At 40.1% G+C, this 21,769-nt stretch overlaps 1 protein-coding gene across 2 annotated transcripts in view; it reads left to right on the forward strand.

The window, feature by feature from the left end:
• Positions 1-21,769, forward strand: part of GSK3B (glycogen synthase kinase 3 beta) — a 157,150-nt gene that overhangs the window by 78,157 nt on the left and 57,224 nt on the right. For both annotated transcript variants that reach the window (XM_082046797.1, XM_082046798.1), the window contains exons 3-4: positions 5,514-5,597; positions 17,997-18,107. In XM_082046797.1, coding sequence (XP_081902923.1) covers positions 5,514-5,597; positions 17,997-18,107 — 195 coding nt within the window. The remainder of the gene's footprint in view (positions 1-5,513; positions 5,598-17,996; positions 18,108-21,769) is intronic.

Below are 21,769 nucleotides of genomic sequence, written 5' to 3' on the forward strand. Positions count from 1 at the left end.
AATACAGAAGAATGTAGGAATTAGCCTTTATTCTGTAAAATGCCTGAATAATCTTATCTGTGAAAGGCAGTTAGTTCTGTGAGCCATAGAATAATTCCTCTAATATTTTTTCTGACAGTGAGACAGTGTTAAAAGTAGCCTTGTGATTGGTGGTGTTTGAAATCCACCTTTGGAGGAATGGGTCAGGCAACTTCAGGACTTTTTAGAGAAGATGTGGTACAGCTTTTATTTTGCAGTCTGTTCCACTAAGCTTAGGATAAACCAAACAAGCTAGGATTGGAGCTTCAGTAATGATATTAGTGAAAATATGCTGATCTTGGTGATCCTACTACCCCTTGGTAACCTGTCAGGTGCTTTTTCTGTACCATAGGCAGCTTATGGTGAGTATGATGGCTTCCTCTGTGGTCTGGAGTGTTTTGTCTCTGTTCATTTTACAAAGCTGAGCCTAGCAGCTGTGGCTCAAATGTTGTGCCAAGCAACTTTCTCTACAAGGCATGAAGCATAGCTGGCTAGGATCAGGTGGAAAGAGCTTTGTCAGCATATGTCTGCTGCCCTTTGCTTGGAGTTCAGCCTTTTCCTTGTGGCTAGGAGATGTTCAGGATAAAGAGATTTCTTCCTCCTGTGTAAAAATGCTTTAAATCTCCTAGAGTCTCAGGCTAGGCCTGTTCTCCAGGCAGGCTCAGCAGAGCAGCGAGTGAAGGTGAGTGGAGGTGATTAGTCCTTCAGGCTGTTCAAGTGGAAGGGAGCAGGGGAGAAAAAAATCCTGCTGCTTCATCACTGCCTTCATGCCCCCCGCTGGAAATTAGTTTCTTCACCAGCTTTGCCTGTGGCTCCCTGCTCTCAGTCTTCACTGTGTGAAAATCTTTACTGAAGAATAAGAAATGTGGTACAATGTAGGGGATTGATGGAAGCAGGAGAAAGGAGGAAACTGTAAACGTGACACGTGCAAGAGAAGGAGGATTTGGTATACTGAGAAATTTGGATCTACCTGGGCTGCTTCCATCCATCTGTAATGCCAGAGTTCATGTGACAATCACCTTCCATTTTCTGTTTTATAACCTGATAGGAGAATGTGAGATACTGAGCTTCAGCGTTTGAAGGTATTACCCCAAGAAGAATAAAAATTAGTTCAAAAAGTACAAAACTGAGAATTAACTTCAGTTGCTGGCCTTACTTGTTTTAAGCAAGAAGACTTGCTGAAGTTATGTGTTGAAATAGATTGGCAGCTTGTCCCTGCCTTTCCATCAGAAAGATATCCTCTCTTAAAAGGACGAGACGTATGCAATCTTACCTGCTCACAAGAATGAGCGTATGCCCTTGGTGTGACACAATGCAAAAATACAAATTTCTGATTTCTCCCATTTCATCTGCTTTTAATATAATCCTCAAACAACCTTGTTGAGACTTTAAACAGGTGTGTTGGAAGAAAAAAAAAAAAAACAAAACTCAGCATACCCTTTAGTTCAGGAAGCTCTGAGAAATTATGTTTTGAACTGGATCCAAGTGATACTTCTACACTTCACTGGGTATGTATTGATAGTGGTGTGCTGACGTGAGCTATACAAGACCTTCCACCTTCATTTGCTCTGGTTCAGTTCAGGAAGTTGCAAGCCCATAAGGCATAATCTCTGATCCAGTCATTTTATCTCCTGTTGTAAAAAGAGTGGGGAAAGAAGGGGGGGAAGAAAAGAAAAGGTGAAGATCCAGGTTAGGTGTCACATGAATGCAAACTGACATAGCACTAGAAATCTCTCCGGGGAGGGTGGGGAGGGGAATGGGGGTGTTGATGGTTATCTTAATCTGTAATAGCAGATTACAGTAGTGAGGCAGAAATTATCTTGCTTTGCTAGAACTGGGGTTGTAACTTGGGAGAGATGGCATGAGTCTTCATCCATGAGCTTTTTTGGTTACACATTTGATGTTGTCTTGGCAGCCTTTAATCAAGTCTTTAACCTTGATGAGCAACCATATTTCTTCAATATAATGAGCCGAGGCAGTCTGGGATAGAAAATGTCTTTAGAGGTGGTGAACAGGATTTTGTCACGTTGGACTTACTTCAGTAGTTAGTGAAGGACTCAAGTGCACTGATCATAAAGCAGTCCTCTGGAGCTGTGGGTCTGCAGCCCTTTGCCTTCTGGATAGAGAAATCTATGTTAGATAAAGAAATCAAACTGCAATGGAAGTTTGCTGAGTAATCTGTTCATAGTCCTGTTTGTTTGTGGCTTCTTGAAGGAACACGTGCTGTGGGAGCTCTGTGTTTTGCTGTGGACAGAAGCCTGCTGGGGCCTCTCCTTTGGCAAGGCTGGCACTGAAGGGTGTTGCTTTCTTCAGTGCCCGATACTCTCATTCAGTAAGAAAACTAAACCATTCTCTTCACATGAATGGGTGGGAGAACGGGAAAGAAAAATAACTTCTTCTTTGAGTCTTTGTCTTTTCATCCGTGTCTCTTGGAAGAAAATAATGATGAGTTAAGGATAGGCACGAGCTTTATGTTTTCATCCACCCTATATTTTGATCATGCACTGTCAGCCTTTCTCATCAGCATGTTTTGAAGTCGTTTAAGTTTGCATTGTATTTAAACATGCAGTTTCTCGCTTATACTTGGTGTAGGACATCTGTCATTGTTTCATTGTTCACTTCAATGAAGGTTCCCTTCTTATAATCAGATAATTTTTTTTTTCTTCCCTGAGTGCATTCGTGCCCTGGTAATTAGTATCCCACACTATAAAGTGAAAAGGCTGTTACTTATTTAAAATTGTATACAAAGAAATACATGGTAAAGTGAGACTGCTTGAAGTATTCATATGAGAATAAATGAATCCTTTAAAGCATCAGTCTGTTACGTGAACATCAGTAGCTGTTATCCCACCACATCCAGTTGAAGCTTGCAACTGTTTGAGTATTTCCAGTTTTAGCTCCCACCGGGAGAGGTGATTAGAAGTCAGCTTGGTTTTAAGGTGGCTGAGGTGACTATTTAACTAACATGACAGTGTGAATTTGTTTCTTTCTGTCTAGTCACGGGATGTAAGATATAGGTTACTGTGTAAGTGGTGTCTGTGTTATCCCTGATATTAGCACCCTTGCAGCACTGTTTGTGCAGCTGCAGCAGATGGCCAGGCTGAGAGCCCAAGGAGATGGATCAGAGTGGAAGGCATCAAAGTGGGCACAGACTGTGCTTGTGCTATGATGAGATACCAGAGGATAAATATAACTTCAGCCCGGTGTTAGAATAACTTCTGATTTTTTTTTTTTTTTCCTAGTGTATCCAATCAGCATATGTAAAGAACATGAAGCAATAACCTGATTTAGAGTATATATGGATATCTTAAGGACCTAGTAGAGATATTACCAAAATAATAAATGCATAAATACTTAATGTGTTCAATGTTTCTTCCACTGATTTCATGAGATAAAAGGTATTATTCCCATCTCACAGCCAGTGGAAGAAAAGGAGGAAGAAATTACTTGCCTTATGTTGTGCTATGAATTGCTGGTTGAATTTGGTTGAGGTGCTGGAAGCTGCAGTGTTAGGATCAGTCCTGTAACCTTGTTAAACGCTGTAAAAGCCAACTTGTCTCTTGTTATAATTGGTGTTTCAGTGACTGATGGGATCTAGAGCCATCTGTACTTGGGCTCGCTAGTCGAAGTCTGGCCCAGGGAGACACCACTGAGCTGGCAGTGAAGCGCAGTTTGGACCCCACGAGAGCATGAGCTCTTTCTCTTGATCTGAAGTCTGAACTGTGCATGTGTCACAGGAACCCCAGCCATAACACTCAAAATTGACTTATTTTTGACAGCGTTTAATAAAGAATGAATAAGTGGAGAAAATTTGAGCTACTGTTGCTGCTAGGACAATGCTTTTCTCTGTGAGGTGTGTTGACGATGTCATGTGATAAAGCCTGTATTTCTCTTTCACAAATTCACTTCATGGGGTTTCAGGAGATACGTGAAAACCTCCAAGGTCTCTTCCTGCTTTCTCTTACTTTCGCTCTTCTTCTTTCGGGATAGAATAGGCCTGTCTTGGTGTGCACATAACAGACTTAGGCTTTAATCTGTTCAGAAGCTGGGCAGGCTCGGGAAGGAATTGCTTTCTCCTTAACTACTAGCTGGGTAATTGCCAACTGATAATTGTGTGAGATGTCACTCGTGTTTGTAAAGGGCTGGCTAATACTGAACTATTTTTTCAGTCAGCGGGTGGCAGGGATGATAGGATTAATGAAACTGCATCCTATCTAACACCTCTTTTTTTTTTTTTTTTTTTTTTTAAGGCTACATGGCTTAGAGGAATTAAAAGTGGAGTTCATAGCCATGTTCACGTTAGAAGCTCTGAGTGGTTCTTGCAGAGTTCCTTAAGCTTTAATCATTGTGATAAGGATCTTACATGACCCTCTGATAAGTAGAATATGAAATCCTTTCAACAGCAGCACTGCACAAAGTAGGTATTAGCTTTGTGCGTTTAAGCATGAAAATGTGTAGCGGCTAAAAAATTTTCTTCCCAAATATTCCTGAAATTGGCCAGAGTTAATGATGCTAGTAGGACCAGTGTATTAGTCCAGTGTGCTGGTCCTAGCTAGTTAAGATGCATGATTAGCAATCCCATGATCCAAGTAAAAATTGGAATACCTTATGTTTTTGAAGCCGCAGATTGTATAGTAATTGAAGGAAAAACAGTGATGTGTAAATGTGACCATAGGAGAAAGCAAGTATTATAGCAACAGCTGTGGAATGAAGTATAACAAACATAGCTGTGCTAATTTTACTTGCTTGTTTTTATTCGTATCTGCAATTCAACATTTCACTCATTTTTATCTGTTAGACTATAAGATCCCTCATTTGTTTAGGACTCCAGTTACTCAGTTGCAGTAAAGTCCCCAGTTTATCATGCATGTAATGAACTGATTTTATTTTAACGGCTTTTTCAGGTTGATATAAAAAGAGAAAATAACATTGTTAATCTGTCTGCCTAAACCTAGTTAAACCTCAATTGAACAAAAGTGGGAATTGAAATGCCTACTCTATTTTGGGTACCTTTTGTTGGTATTGGAAAGAGAATGGCAGTGTGGAAAAGTATAGGCATGTAGGTAGAAATCTTTACTTTTACATTGTTTACATTATTTTTACAGTATTCAAGGGGCATAGGCTTCCAACCATTCTGGCTGATACAGTGTATTGTAGTAAGATGAGAATATAAAAATGGAAAGTTGATGCCTTCTTGCCTTTAACTGCTGAAACTTTGGAAATGTAAGTAGGTAATTCTCGGATACTGTGATGGATTTGTGGACCTTTATTTTAGAGGGAAAAATGTACTCAAAGATGTTGATTTTTCTCAGTGATAAAGTGATGGGGAAAAAGACTAATAAATGTGTGAAAGCTGATGCCTCTTTCCAACTTTAGTTGTTCTTTTGTTTCTTAGGTCCGTCAGACCCTGTATGTGTATATTAAGGTGTTCATTACCGTACTCTAACTTTGCAAGAAAACTATTTTCCTGATTGTTTGGCTTTCTCTTGTTTCAGAACCGAGAGCTCCAGATTATGAGAAAGTTGGATCATTGTAACATTGTCCGATTGCGTTATTTCTTCTACTCTAGTGGAGAGAAGGTAAGAATGAAAAATAATGAGGTGTCTCCTGGTAATATCTGGGGTATAACTGAACTGTTTGAATTTCTAGACACAAGAGTGTGGAGATGGTAGACGTGATAACATTGAGAAAAATATTATAGTGGTGCCCAAAAGATCATGTTGGAGCGTATCTCTTTCAGCATGGAAGTGTGTGGTCCATGAGGGGTAGTGTTATTACTACTAGCACAAGAGCGTAACAGATTCGGATACACATCATCTCTTTCTTCATTTAGTGAAGCACAGCCAGGTTTCATTTGCACATTCTAGAACTACCTTTCTGTATGTGCAGATATGTTTCCTAGGATTCAGTGTTAAGTATTCTAGATTTAAAACACTTTGGTGATTTTTTCCCAGACCCAGTCTTTGTATGTTTATGTCCTCCTTACTTGGGCATCTGTTCCATGTACAGGCCAAGTTTCAAAGCCCAGAGGAGAGCACGTGAGCACATGACTGTAGCATTTGTCAGAATGCTTCTGCTTCTGAAGGTGCAAATAGCTGGATTTAGTAAACCTCAAGAAGCAGACACTGTCATTTGTGTTTTCTTTCAGTCTAGTTATAAAAGTTCCTTGTTTTTTTTAAAAAAAGACATTACAAGGTTTTGTTCTAATGTGAATTTATAACAGCTTCCATATGTACATATCAGCATTTTGTAAATCATAGGAAAATTCAGGATGAAGTGGACCTGAAGATGGCATGTAGTCCAACCTCATGCTTAAAGCAGAGTCATCCATGAAGTGAAAAGAAATCTTTCTGGTCCATGTTGGAGTTAACATAAGCTTTGAGGTGGGGAAATGGGCTAGATGACCTTCCGAATTTCCTGTGATCTTTTATATATAGTTCTAAGTATTTATATAAATTATATGATAATTTATATAAAATGTTATGATGTTTCATTTTTAGGGCAGATTACATCCTTAGTTGTCTTCAGATGCCAGTACACGTGTCCACAGTGCTGTAGATGACTGTGTACGGGAGCTGATGGCTGCCTGAAGGCTATTAACTGCTGCTGCCACAAAGCGGGTCAGCAGAATGGGAGAGGCAGCCCCACCCTCTTCATGGTCTTTGGAGCAAGCGAATGAGCAGATATCTCCAGGAGAAGTTGTTGGTGGCAGGTTGCTGCAGCTTTATGCAGTACACAGAGGAATAGTTGGAGGAGCTGTTACCTCCCTGAGTGGTGCCTGGGGGGCCCTGGCCCTGTACCTTGCCTCTACCTATGGAAAGCCTGCAAAACCACTTTGCAGGAATCAACGAGAAATGTGATTTAGTTTTTTAACTATTTGTTTTGATCAGCCCTTTCCCTTCCTTCCCTCTGTCTGATGATAGTAATTACTTCCAGTGTTACGTGGCCATTGCTGTTTTGTTATTAGTGCAGTGTAGTTCTTTAAACTATATTATGCTCATTTAGCATCTAACCTTCATCAACATGAGTACAAGATGGGAAGTACTGTGAATGAGGTCTTGGTTTGGGCTTTTTTGTTTGTTTTTTTAAGCAGCTTGAAACTTGGTTGAAAGTGAAGTAGAATTTCAAGCAGAAGACAACTGCCTTACCTAATGGCTTTCAAAAACCATTAGGCAAAGAGTGGGGGTGTTAAAACTTCCCAGAGAACTGTTTTTGGGAGTCTTTGTGTAACAGTAACTTGAGTAAAGCTCTTTTGGAAATCTTTAACTTGAAATTGAGCTTGAGAGTGGATTTTCTGCTTTGCTTTTTCAACTCCACATGGCTGATTCTTGGCAATGCTAGTTTTGTTTTTAAAAATGTGGTCTCTGTCCATGACCAGTGAGTCTTAATGCTTCAGTGAGAAGTTTTACTTTCACGTTAATTTCTGCTCTTCTCTCTTCATGCCTCTGCTCTGGGTGTTAGTGATTTCCAGTGCTATCCTGTTGCAAAATGGGACAAATGTGAACCAGTCCCTCGGGCAAAGGTGCAGCCAGCCAGCAGGGTGATGTTGCAATTCAGGTTGCAAGGTCTCTTTGCGGTTCAATACAATATGATACATTATTGCCTTGCAAGTATTTCCATGTAGGTGGCAGCATGTGAAGAGAGCTGTGTATGAGTTTGGTGGCTGCTGTTTGGGAAAAGCTCCAGAGAGCAGGACGTTGGTATTCTGAAGCTCATCTGGGAAGGAAGAATAATGTTTCTTCTCATGTTTTTGTCAGTTTGGGAAGCAATAACATCTTCTCCTTCATATCACTCTCATAATCAAGCTGTCTCTTTGGTCAGGAGAGGAAAAAGGAGAAAAGTGTAAGGTCCCATTTGGTAACCAGAAAGGACATATAGGAGCAGTTGCAGATTTAAATGCTATCTAGGTGCCCAGAGCTTGATATAAAGTGATTCTTGAAGCCAAGTCCAATGGGAAGAGTAAGGTAAAATCCAGGGAATGTACAGCGGAAGATGAGGTGGCATTGTGATGAGTGGGGCTTGCAATTGTTGTCTGTCTTTATGAAGAACTTTAACAGTCCACTGCCATAGTCTGTGTTCAGGCTAATTAACTCAAGTCTAGCAGTGATGGGAAAATTTCAGAGGTAACTATTATACTGCAGATCCCTTTAATGAAATAGTTCACCAATGAACTTAATTTTGATCCCTGTATATCAAACATTTTCTTGCATGAAGGTTTTCATGCTGTGATCTCTTCCAGCTTGAGCGTTCCTTAAACTTCTCCCTTCTTTCCTGGTGCTTGACACCAGTGTCTAAGCCCAGAGACTTTTCTTTCTTTGTTTTTTTTGGCCAATATCTGAGAAGCTTAAGTGTGTCTCAACTTAGAGGTACCTCAACGGATTTCTCCAAATCCAGTCAGACTAGCATTCTTTGAAAGTCATGTGCCTAATAGCCATTTTAATCGCTAGGTGTTTTTAGGCATGCCAACCTTAAAACTGTCTTTATTGTAGCAAAACGGCAGGTTAATTCTTGATTAGAAAACTGCAAACAACAGAAAATAGCATCAAATAGAAAAACAGTTCTAAATAACACTTGCTCACAAGACTATTCCTTAGTTTCATCAAAGTCATACCTAGTTTGTAGTGATCTGGAGCTCCCTGTTAACTTTTTCTTGGGGCAATCCATGGAACTGGTTGAAGTGTCTGAGCTCCCTGTCTTTGTTTTTCCTTTCAATGAACTCTTTTTATGTCTCCTATTTGCTTAAACTTCCTTCCTGCTTTTGCCAAAAGCAATCCAGCCTTAGCAGCATGGAAATCTTGTATCAAGTGAGGTTTTGACTGATATTTTTTTTTTTCCCTCCCTGTTTTTCTGTGACTGGGTGACTCCGTCTTGTCAGAGCATCTTTGAATTTGTGTTGCCTTTATATAGGTATACCCTATCTAGGAAGGGGGGGGTGGTTTGTGTGTTTGTATATATGCACATAAATGCAAGCTCAAAGAGCATGCAATATATATTAATATGACAGTTGACAGGCTTGGCATTCAGGTTGTTTCTATAAACTATTTCCTCCTTGGCTCATTCTTTTTCTAAGTTTACGGATGTTTGTCAGACCTGTTGGCTAATCCAGTTTTTTCAGAAGATTCTTCCTTAATGGATTTGCCAGAGTTTATTCTGATTTCGTTTTTTTTTTTTTCTGAGGCTATATGAGATCTGATAGCAGGGCACTACTTTCATAGCTGTAATTTGCTTTTCAGTAGTCCAAAATGTGTAATTTTAACTGGTGGAATGAACCAGAGGGGAAGGAGAAACAACCAAAGAGTTGGCTGAGTTGTGTATGGAAGATTCTCTTGGTGGAAGTAGTCACAAGTCTTTTCCGTGCTTTATTTCTGTGATTTGTGGGTTTCTGGATAATCCATGGAGAAAATGGGCAGGATTATAGGGCTAGGCAACTCTGCTGTGTTTTGATAGTTTTGGGTTTTTGCCTCAGGATATAGTCTTAAACAAGGTTCCTGGTTTGTCTGTCAGCTTGCCACTGGGAGATTGGACTGTGTTAGGAACGGTTACGTTTTTGGTTTAATTTTTGCTACTTTTCCTTGATTTCAGGGACTGCCTTGCATTTAGCATGATATAGAAATGTAAACATTGATTTACTGAAGCAGAGGGAGATGGTCTTGCTGCCTGTCCTCCTTAGCTTAATTCTGCTAAGAACCTTTTGAGCTGTGCTCCAAGGTACGCTGGACATGGACATACTGAATAATCCCTTTGGCTGCTTTGCTGAGAGTATTCCGTGATGTTTTATAGCACAACTTAACTTCTGAAATCAGTGGCTGCTGAGTAAAATTATTCAGCTGTGTAAAACCTGAAATGAGTTTCTAATCACTCCCCCCACTTTTTTCTTCTCTGTTTCTGGTTTAGATCTTTCTTTGTGGTATTTCATAACTGTCAGGTTTTCTGATATGGATGTTTTTAAGTGTTTAAGAGTCTGATCCATATCTGTGCCCAAAAGAGGAAGAGAAGTCACTGGAGAGATATTTATTTTTTTTTTTTTCTCCTTCCCCTGAATCAAGTCTTATAAAAGTAAAGTAAATGTAGTTTTTGTTGAGTAATTGCATCTCTGGTTATATAACTTTTTTTCCACCATCTTTAAGGTGGCTTGGTATTCAGAGGAGTCAAAGAAAGCATATGTAGAAGCACAGAGAGATCACAAATAGGCAATAATAGCTGACTCTTTTTTGGAGGTTGAGCTGGTCCTTCCACATGCTCTAGTTGATTTCTAGTCTTATTTAACCTTAGCTGTAAGGGCATGCAGCCAAAAGTCCATGCAGACTCAGGATGGAAATTTACTCTCGTAGACTTAGACTGAGGCTTAAAATAAACGTGATGAGCTGCATCGACAAGCTGCTGTGCACTATCTCACATGCGCTTCAGCAGCAGTATATTAAACTGCAATGGAGAAATTTGGAAGAAGGGAGCAACTGGCTGATTTGCAAGTTTGGGCTTTGCTGAACAGTTGGTGTTTCTCAAGGTTCATATCCCTGTTAGGGAGGAATATCCTTCACCTTCAAAGAGGCATGAACATCATTGTCCTTTCTTGCAGGAGTGTTCAGATGAGTCCTCATGTAAGGACCGTGCATTCTGTTCCCTGTTAAAACGAAGTACTTGTACCTGAGCCATTTGGTTTCTTAATTGAACTTGTGGGGTTTTGTGTGGTTTCTTTTTTTGTGTTTGCTTTTAAAAATGTTCTTGCACGAAAAGTTCAATTAACAGAGCCTTGAGCCCAATTTCAAATTGACAGAGCCTATGTGAATGTTTTGCACCAGCCTAGTAATGTGCTGAAGGGCCATCGCCAGAGATGAATTTAATCACTACGATCCCTTTAATCCTTGGCAGATCTGCTGTGCTGTCAACAAAGGAGCAATTAATGCCAATTATGAGGAGTTTTGTGATGTTGGTATCTCTGTAGTCCTTGCCTGAGGCCTGCCAAGCTCATTTCAAAAAGGGCACCAGTCATCAGATAATGATTATCAGTTACTGCTGTTAGGGCTCACAACATGCTGGGAATTTCCTTAGTTGTAGTTATAAGCAGTCTCTGCTTTTGAGTAGGTTGTGTTAATGGAAATAGCAATTTTGTCTGCCTGCGGTAGAGCTTTGTAAGAGCAGAGTAGGCAGCAGTAGCTAGAACCTCTATTTAGTAGAGGAGTGCAGTGGCAATGGGACGCTTCATGGTTTCTCTCTAGACCAGAGGCACCGTCCACTACATCTGGTTATAATTACTCTTGTGTTCTCAAGTCATTCCTCTACCAGCTCTGGCCACTGCTCTCATCTTTCCATGTTGATAGCCATTGGGAAAGCAGCTTGTGTTGTTTGTCCTGAGGCAGGCATATAGTTTGAACTGTTATTGTGTATTACTTGCCTAGTTTGCAGTCATGGATATATTCAGAAATTTCCACTTGGTCTTGAAGATAGTGTACAGGCAAAAAATTAGTTCTCCAAAGATTCTGCCTTTCATTTTCATGGTAAGGTATGCAGGACAGCCCAGTGATCCCAGTGTTATCTGTTAATTTTCATCTTCAAACCGAATTATTGTCAGCTTATATGGCACAGCCCCTGCTTGGGAGCTCTGGTTCAAATATGCAAAGATCACCTGTGTCGAAGATCACAAATCAATCCCACCTTTTAGATTTTGGGCACCTGTTTCCAACTTCGTGGAAATATTTCTCCTTAAAAATACAGCTAAAAGCATAAGAACTTCACAGGGCATAAAATTAAACAAGAATCAGCAGGGATTCCCAAAATTCTCTTAATGAGTGAACCTTTTTCTTTACTGTAGTCTCCCTTTAGAGGGGGAAAACTATGACAGAAAAGTATTTTTTAATGAAGGGGAAAGGCTTAGTGCATCACCTAAGAACATAGACTCTTTCAGTGGCAAAGGTAAAAAAAGCAAACAAACTGTCTTAGAAAAAAACCCAGGAAAATTCTTAAATCTGAATTATATTGGGAGGCCGGACTTCTCCCTTCTGCCTACAGGCAACCATCACAGCTGACCCAGCTGGCAGTTCCTGCCTATATCAGACTGTTACGTTGAAGAGTAATGAGCAATACAGAAAAATTTGGTAAGTTTTGACAAGTAGGTATAGGAACAGAAGTCTTGGGACAGATCTCAGTTCTCAAGCTCAGTCATGAACAGTGAGGGCATAGGAAAAGAGGTATTTTGCCTAATATTTGCAGTACTAATAGAAAGTATCTTTCCGGACACTGAAGTTGTCTTCAACTGCTCTTACCCCCCTAGAGTTATCTGTGTGAAACTGCAGCTAGGCTTACTTCATGTTGGTGTCAGCCACAGCTCTGTTTTGAAATAGTTGTGGTTGTAAACTGCAAGTTAAAACAGGCATAGGTGGCCACTGGATGTCACCATTCCTTCATACGAATAAGGTCAGCTACAGCATTTCTTGCAATTTCAGATTTTTCCAGTGTATCATGGCTACTCAGTGGTTAGAGTAGGAAGGCTGCAAATTCTTGCTTTGTCTTCAAAGTTGGGTCTAAAGTCTGTCTTTAATGTATTATGTCAGCCTTCAAGATAAGAGAAGGAAGGCGAGTCTCTGGTGCTTGATAAGGAGGTACAAAGCATGTACTGGTTGTAGCTTTAAGAAAACATAAAATAACTTTTTTTGAATCTAGGGCAAAAACTGTGTGACTTTGAACTTTGTATGTTGTCTAAATCAAGATGGCTAAACCTGTGTGAAGGGGAAGTCTCACTTCATGCTGACACTCCAGTGTTTAAATATTGTACTCTGAATCACCCACGTGAAATGCTAAAATCCTTTTTCTTGCTTTCCAACTCCAAGTTAAATCCTTCAGAGCTTTTTGGCAGAACCCTTTTGTAGTTGCTGTCCTGTCAGTAATAGCTCTGTGTGTAGCACCTACCTCTGAAACATAATCTTTGGGGTGCTGTCATATAGTAAAGAAAACATGATCCCCTTGAGTAAACTAACTGGCTTATTTACCTTGTATAGCACTATGTACTTGTATAGCACTATAGTACTTGTATAGCACTATGTACAGCACCAATGCTGGTGCCCTGGGATAATTTCAATAAGGAGAAGTGCATTTTGGAGTCATATACCTTAATTTTAGGTTTAGAGCTTGTCTGTGTCCTTTTTGCTTCAATAGGCAGGTAAAGTGAGTTTCTTCAGAGTGCAGTTCCATATTTATTTCTCCAAACACAAAGTTAGTTTAAGAAACTTCTTTATTGTTCATCTCCTCCCAGTTGTGCTCATACAGCTCATCACATGGGGTCTGTTATGATCCATCTGAAAACCAGCTCAATTAAATCATCAGGGATTTTAGGGGGGGGTGGGGCGCGTGGGGAGGAAGAGGTGGAACATAAAAGCAGAAGCAGCACACCAGAACCACTACTGCACTGTTACTGATCTGCCAGGAGATAAAACTGAAATGACCATGTTAGTAGCTTTTTCAGAATGCTGATCAGTAAATTTAGTCACCCTAGAAGAAAGAACACCCAGAATAGTTTCTTAACCTTTGTATCATGGTACATGATGCCCAGAGAATTTTTCCTTAGATTCCAGGCAGGACTGACAGTTTAAGAGAACTTCTGACATCTTGCTAGATGCTGGCATACTCTTCAGATTACACCCTGTGATTTTTTTCCTTTTGCCCTCAGTCTGATGTTTGGCATGTATGACCTCCCTTGCTTCCATCATTCTGTTGGTGGTAAATAGTCACAGTCCAGCTGTTTCTCCTGATGTTGATTGCAGTTTTATACATGCACATTTTAAGTTAAAAAATAATGAAGGCCCATAGAAACCACTCAGGATTAACTTGGAGTTTGTCAATACAGGGGAGGATCATAGAGAAGGAGTATTTGTACTTTGCCTGCAAGGAACAATCCAGAAGAGTGCATCTTTTAATTCAATAGCTGTTCCTTTATATTGACCACAGTTGAGCTCAGCTGTATCGTGCTTTAGGCAGCTTACTTACGTGGACTTAAAGGGAGAGAATTCTAAAAGTGGAGTTTGAGACCTCCGTGTAGCCTTCCCTGTGTCAGGGTAATGTTTTCAATTTTGCTCAGTCTTCAGCCATGTAATGTGTAATGCTTATGTGCTAGAGTAGTTGTGCTTGCTGCCTGTTTTATCTCCAGTTTCTGATAAATAAAAAATATTAAGTTGTTATAATGTTTTGGCTCTTGTGTTCTAGTCTTTCTCATGTATCTTATTATGACATAGTCTGTATTAGTAATTATTTACATGAAGTGTTTCAACCAAAGCAAAGTGGTGCCTGGATTATCAGTTCTTGAGTAGTGCGGAATGGTTCAGTGGCAAGGTGGTGGTTGTTTTGTGGTGGCTCATTTTGGAGCAGTGTTTGTCAACTGAGGGTTTATCTGCCAAGTGACAAAAAGCAGCTTCTAAAATTAGGCAATTTTGGGTACATGAGCTGCATTGCTAAAGACAAAACCCTAATTAAATACATTGATCCTGTATTTCAGGATTTGGCCTCCTACCCTCTCCCTTTTTTATTTTAAAGAGTATGTGGTCATAACCTTAGCAGCAAGCACAGGAGAACATGGATGCATATAAACATTCACCGGTGGAGGAAAGCTAATAATCTATTTAATCCCAGTGTCTGTAAGGAGAAGTGAGTTATTCCGTGACATCTTGTTTGCTTTCTGTCATTTATACGATGCAGTCTCTTCTGGACTTTTCCTGTTCTCTGTAGAGGTGTTTCAGAGGTGCTCCTGACACTTAGGTTACCTTGGTTTCTTCCCAGCCCAGCGATTTTGAAACAGCAGTGTGGAAACAAATCACATGTGGAATACATGGTGAGGTTTGAAAAAGGCTTCCTGTAATGGAAAGATAAGCCTTGATCTTCCTGCTTGATCCTCAAGCAGTTGTCCTCATTTGGCAAGCTCTTTGAGCTAACCCTGTTTTCTATTGCAATACCTCTGGGTCACTGGAAAAATATGTGTTTAGGAGAAACACGTGAGGTAGGCAATCCAAGTTACATCATCCTCCGAGCTTGTCAGGCCATGACTGCTTTCTAACTCATCCCGAATCTTGTTTGGGGGAATCCAGGTAACTTGGATGTTATTTTCATCCAACTCATGCTCGCAAAGAAAGACAAGGGCTCTTGAACAGTATATTCTGAGTGTTTATCAGATTTGAGCCAGGTGACATCAGGAGGAGGTGGGTCAGAACGCTCAAACCATTAGTCATTTAGAGTATTTCTCAAGTGTCAGTTGCTTGTGGTAGGAGTGGAATATGTAGCTGCTTATATAGCCAACACCACAAGCCTTGCCTTTATGGTTTCATATTAAAGGTCTGTCTACATCAAGTGGTACATCAAAACTTGTTTGTTGGCTGGAGGAAGGGTGTTTGTGTGCCTTCATGTTCTAGGGGATAGTGTGATATGCATTTCCACAGGAGCAATACCACACAAAATCCATGCCGTTTGCTCAAGTATTGTGGATAACATCAAAACTCATAAGCTTTGATAGGTGAATACAAAACCTCCATCTCTCTGACTCATTTGTGCTTGTGTCATGTCATGCCATTGAATTAGTCTCTTTTCCAACAGAACATAAAACAAAACAAAACAAAAAAAACCTGAGAAGAGAAAAGCAAAGGTGGTATGAACTAGAGTTCTGTAATTCTCAAAATCCAATGTTTTGAAGCAGCATAGACAGGATTTAGTGATCTTATGTGTTGTTTTGTGTCTCCTTTTGAAATCACTATGATTCCATTACTACTCACTTTTTTCCTGTCTCTCATGTGAGTCTTTTTGATACATGGAACATGAATCCTTGAATGAAAGTAATCAACCTCAGTAACTATACTCTGTACACTGACTTGTTACCAATAAGACTTTCCCATCTTCCAAGAGACAGGCATTCAACATACTCATCAGGTTATATCTACACTGAATCAAATAGAATTCATCTTCATGAGACTGTTTTCTTTCTTGGTATACAGGTTGCCTTACCAGGCATAAGTTAACTTTCATTTTTCAGGACATGTATTTTCTCTACTAAAAGTACAGAACTAATACCTTGAAAGCTCTGACCTAAGAAGAGGTAGTGGTGGATTTTTACTGGCTTGAAGTTGAGAGCAAGGGAAATAAGAGCTTCTCTTGTTGCAGAAGGGAAAGTGCTGAAATACATGTACATAATTTTCTTGGATACATTTGCACATCTGGTGTTTCCTCTGCACTGGTGGTAGTTGTCCATCCTCAACCATTTCAAAAAGTTTGTTCTCCAGCTTGGTCCCCAGATTCCTTCATGTTGTTTCCCAGTTCCTGGGATAGCACTGGAAGAGGCATCAGCCTAGGCTGGGGTTTGGTGACAGCTGCTTCTTGTCTGTGTTGCAGAAATATCATAAGAGCAGATACAAGTTTGTGGGCTATTGGCATTTGTTTAGTGCTGGTGCTATTACTGCTGTCATTTAAGCAACGACATTAAAAAAGAGCATCTTTTTGTAGGGAAGAGTGATGTAGGCTGGGCCTTGGAAGGTGACTTGTTCTATTAGGAGGTATTGGTAAGAGCTCTTAAAATGTCCTGAAAATAAAAGCATTTATTAGCAAAAATGATGAACAGAGATCCTGAGTTCTGAGTCTTTAACAATTCACAAAAACCGCAGTTAATTGTGTATTGAAGGTGTGTATTTCTCTGTGTGTTACCATGTACCATTTCTTTACTTGTTGGAGACTGCTGCTCTTTGCTGGGCAGGACAGAAACAGATAAGTAAAACAGAGCACTGTGAGAGTTACACACCCCGCTCCATGCTTGAAGTGGTGTGTTAAGTCACAGTAATATTGTTAAATTGCTATAGCTAAATGAAACCTGTTCTGGGGTATTAAGACAGATAGCCAGTGAACCTGCTGGCAAGGGACTCCAGTTGAAGACCTGGGAGTTCTCTACTTTTTCCATCTGTGTAAAGTCTCTATGTATTTTCTTTCTCTGTAGAAAGATCTAGCTGTTAATACAGCACACATGGGAGAGGTTACTTCTGATTAATTCACCTAGCTTTCAAATATAACTTTTCAGGTTGATATAGTTAATTTTACCCACCCTTCAACATTAAATGTATTCACAGTTCTGATAGGATTTGCACAGAAGACTGCATTGAAATATCAGAAGTCTTTTAAAGACCTGTTCTACTGCTGAAAATTATCAATTCCACAATTTGGCTCTATGTGATTATAGTACTGTCATTTAATTCCTCTTTGTTCCTTCTCTCCTTTGCTAATATATTCTGTAATAAAGTACCTTATTAAAAAGCTACTTTTGTTGTTTCTCTGTTACATTCATGGACCTCTAACCTGATCCTAGATATTAAAAGCAGTGCTTGAGTCTGGTTTTGGCTTGTTCTGTTTTGCCATTAATAGGTTCACATGTTTAATTTGGAGATAACTGGGACACCAAAATACACATAAACTGAATGGTTACAAATGCTAACACTGACTTACTCTCAATAAATGGTTAATACATATTATTAATCCCGTAATATTTAGCAATTCAGTAAGATCAAAGTAACATTTCTAAAGGATGCAGAGTTTTTAATCTTTTTTTATGGATGTGTTGTTTTGGGGAAGTGACTTTAGGACTTTACATTTGCAATTCTTGGGTTTTGGCAGGTGAGGGACTAATGAGTTAATAGACTGCTTTATATAAGGATGCAGATGTCATCTTGAAATATCTCCTAATGAAAATATTGACTGGGCAGAACTGTTATATCATTGTCACCATTTAGAATCAAAAAATGCCTTATCTTGGAGACCATATTCATTAATGTGACCTTAAACAAGTGTTAGTGCACAAGTGCAAAGCCTGAAGGAAAAACAGTAGCACAGCAGTTCACACTCCACTAAGACTGTACTTAAAATGCCCACAGCTTTCTCATCTTGTTGACTTCTATGAATGCTATAATTGTACTTCAAGCTTCAAATCCATTGCTGATTTTTTTTTCTTCTGCTCTGTTCTTTTTCAGAAAGATGAGGTGTACCTCAACTTGGTGCTGGACTATGTTCCTGAAACAGTATACAGAGTTGCCAGACATTATAGTCGGGCCAAACAGACACTCCCTATGATTTATGTCAAGGTAGGTAACTGACAGATGTGGCTAGATGAAGAAGAATACTATAGGAATAGACTTTGTAGATGCCTCTTTACTGACATAATTAATCTTCTGGAATTTTTGGGAGCACATACCTCTTGAGGCAACAAAAAAATAATAGAATTATTATTTGTTATGGCAAAGGAAGAATAGAAGCTAGAGGCTTAAAACAATCACTCCAGATTTCTCACTTTACAAATTTCTTGTAATAGGTGGAGGAGACCAAGCCAGGGGGGAGTGTTTTGTTTTTTGAAGCATCTTAGGTACAGGCTGACACCAGCCAGATTAGCAGCTTCAGTTTCCTGACGTGATGAAGACACAATAGTACAAAGGTCAGGAACTCAAAGAGGATGTCAGGAAGAATAATGTTCTCCTATCTGTTATCTTTGCCTTTTCCTGGCATATGAATAAGAGTTCATGTGCTTCTGTTGTGGGCATGAAAAGCATATTTTTTTCCCACTTGGAGCTTATTTGCTCTTGTCTTGAAGACCTACATGGTGTAAGATGCTTGTGTACACATCGTAGCCTCAAAATCTGACTTAAGTTGTCTGCATCTTTTGTCATCTTTTATGAAGTGGTTAAAATGAATAAAATTTCTTCTTTTTTGTCAAATATGGGACCCATTTGGGTCTTGTAGTTCCATTTCATATATTGTGGTGACCACAATCCACACACTAGTGAATGATCATGCTTTCACATGACAAAAACCTTTTAACATGGCATCCAGGTAACATTAAATAGAAATCAGCAAGAAATATTCCTGATTTGTATTGGTTTCTCCAAATCCCTCTTTAACAGTGTAATGCTTAATGTGAGGATACGCTTAAAACCAAAACAACAAAAACACAAGCAAAAAACACCTTTAATTTGATTGAAAGGTGAAAGTTATTAAGAAGAAAACTACAAGTAGTAATTATTCCAGTAACAAAGTGTTATGCCATAACCGTATATACATAAATTGTAAAGGGCATGTCTTCTCAATAGGCAGCACTGATGCCTGTTTTTAAGAATGCACAGAATTTTATCATCCAGTAACATTTTATCATCCAATAACAATTTGTACTGCAAGGTCACAGTGGTCTGTTGGTGGAACAGTGTGTCTTCAGGTTATGTGCTCCTCAAAATATGTTAGTTTTTGATAAATTGTTTATCTTTTGTCAGTACTCTTGCACTAATTGCTCTTCATTATGGGAACTTGGGAGAAATTGTACTTACTTATACTTTGAGAGAAAATTCTGCTTCAGCTCTTTCATGTTGCTGGACGCTTAGGACTTCCAGTTCCAGGTAATCTGGAAGGCTGTTCTTATTTTTTTGGAAAGTCAAGCCTTTCTCATACTCCTGCATTTAAAAGGATCATGTTACCTTGATGTCATTAAAGCTTTTGCAATTGTCCAGACATCTTGGCTACACAAAGGTCACATCATACCTATTTGTTCACTTCTGTTTTGTACCTAAGCAGGCAGAGTGCTGCTCTTCTCTGGGTGACAAATTGTTAAAGAACTGCAGGGAAGCTTTTATAGTAACCTTGTTGTTAAATTTCATTTGTAATTTAACATGCTGTAAGAAATTCCTGGAAATTTTGGTTTTGCTGTGTAGAGATGAAAGGCACACTTTCTAAATCCCACATGTGTTGACTCCTCAAGTCTGAGCAGTCTTGCATTTATTTTGCAATTCACTTGCACAATACATAATGTGTCTAGAGCAGGCAATTCAGAAAACATGTTTGTTTGCTTTTCTTTGTGTGGAGTTGTGGTTTTCAGAAACAAATATGAAAACCAAAGACCTAGAGCCAGAATTCAAGCAATTCTCCTCTGGCTTGTACCTTCCCCACAAACAAACAACAAAACACAAGAGAGAAAGTGTAAGACAAAGATAATGGTGAAAGTGAGGCAAATGTGACCTGATATCAATATCTAGCAATTGCACCTGGTTTTACAGACCCATTAATGGTGAACTGTGGAATAATGTGCTTAGAAAAGGAAAGCATGGAGGTGTATCTCTGGTACAATGTCCTGCCTGTAGCTTGGTTTTAAATGGAACCTTGTGGGGGACACAACAAAGATGGCAAATAACTTGGCGGCCTGTTGTCAACATAGAAACAGGGCTTCCCATGCCTTTCTGACTGTATATGCAATACAGCCCTAATTGTATCCAGCAGTTCTTTGTTCTATGTAGCCAGAAGTGTGTAGCTCCAGCAGCTGACCATTTTCCCTTTGCCCTGTGAAGCTCTTGACTTCATAACATCTGATCAACAGTGCAGAGTCTAGTTGGAGGCCTGTAGTTAGTGGTGTTCCCCAAGGGTCAGTACTGGGTTCAGTCTTGTTTAATGTGTTCATCAATGATCTGGATGAGGAGACTGAGGTACCCTCAGCAAGTTTGCTGGTGACACAAAACTGAGAGCAGTGGCTGATACAGCAGAAGGCTGTGCTGCCATTCAGCAAGACCTGGAGAGCTGGACAGAAAAGAATCTGATAAAATTCAACAAAGGCAAGTGTAGGGTCCTGCACCTGGGGAGGAATAACCCCCCAGGCACCAGTACAGGTTAGGGGTGGACCTGCTGGAAAACAGCGCTACAGAGAAAGGACATGGGAATCCTGGTGGACGACAGGTTGACCATGAGCCAGCAATGTGCCCTTATGGCCAAGAAGGAAGAGTGTGACCAGCAGGTTGAGGGAGATTTATCCTCCCCCTCTACTTTGCCCTGGTGAGGCCGCATCTGGAGTACTGCATCCAGTTCTGGGCTTGCCAGTTTAAGAAGGAGGAGGGATTACTAAAAGGAGCCCGGCGGCAGGCTACAAGGATGATTAGAGGTCTGGAGCGTCTTTCATAAGAGGAAAGGCTGAGAGAGCTGGGTCTGTTCAGCCTGGAGAAGATAAAACTAAGAGGGGATCTTATCAGTGCTTAGAAATATCTCAAGGGTGAATGTCAAGAGGATGGGACCAGACTCCTTTCAGTGGTGCCCAACGATAGGACGAGGGGTAATGGGTACAGACTGAAGCACAGGAGGTTCCATCTGAATATGAGGAGAAACTTCTTTTCTTTGAGGGTGACAGCACTGGAACAGGCTGCCCAGAGAGGTTGTGGAGTCTCCTTCTCTGGAGACATTCAAGACCTGCCTGGACACATGCCTGTGTGATCTGCTTTAGCAGGTGGGTTGAACTTGCTTTAGCAGGTGGGTTGGACTAGATGGTCTCCAGAGGTCCCTTCCAACACCAACCATTCTGTGATTCTGTGATCTCCCCTTGCTGTGTTCCTCCCTGTTGAGGGTTTAGCCAGCCTTGGAAAGGGGGCAGAGAAAACTCTCCCTGAGCATACTTGTTTGCTGTGCCTTACATAATGTTATTCTGAGCAGTTGTTTTAATCTACCTTCTCTTTTTGCTTGGAGATTTGAAATTGAATTGAGTCTCCCATCACCAAGAGAAACTGGGAGATTCATTCAAATGACAGGCTGAGACACTACCATGGTCCTTGGGCAACATTCAGTGTTGTTAATAACTTCATCAACTAAAGGGTTTTTGTGAAGGTTCGGGGCGGGGGGGAGGATGGGGGTGGTTTTTTGTTGTTTTGTTTTTTTTGTGGGGTTGGTTTTTTTTTTTTTTTTGCTTGGTTTGGTTTTTGGTTTTGTTTGTTTTAGTGTTGTTGGTTTG

This window comes from Streptopelia decaocto (genome assembly GCF_964273445.1).
Source record: "Streptopelia decaocto genome assembly, chromosome: 1".
NCBI classification, from domain to species: Eukaryota; Metazoa; Chordata; class Aves; order Columbiformes; family Columbidae; genus Streptopelia; species Streptopelia decaocto.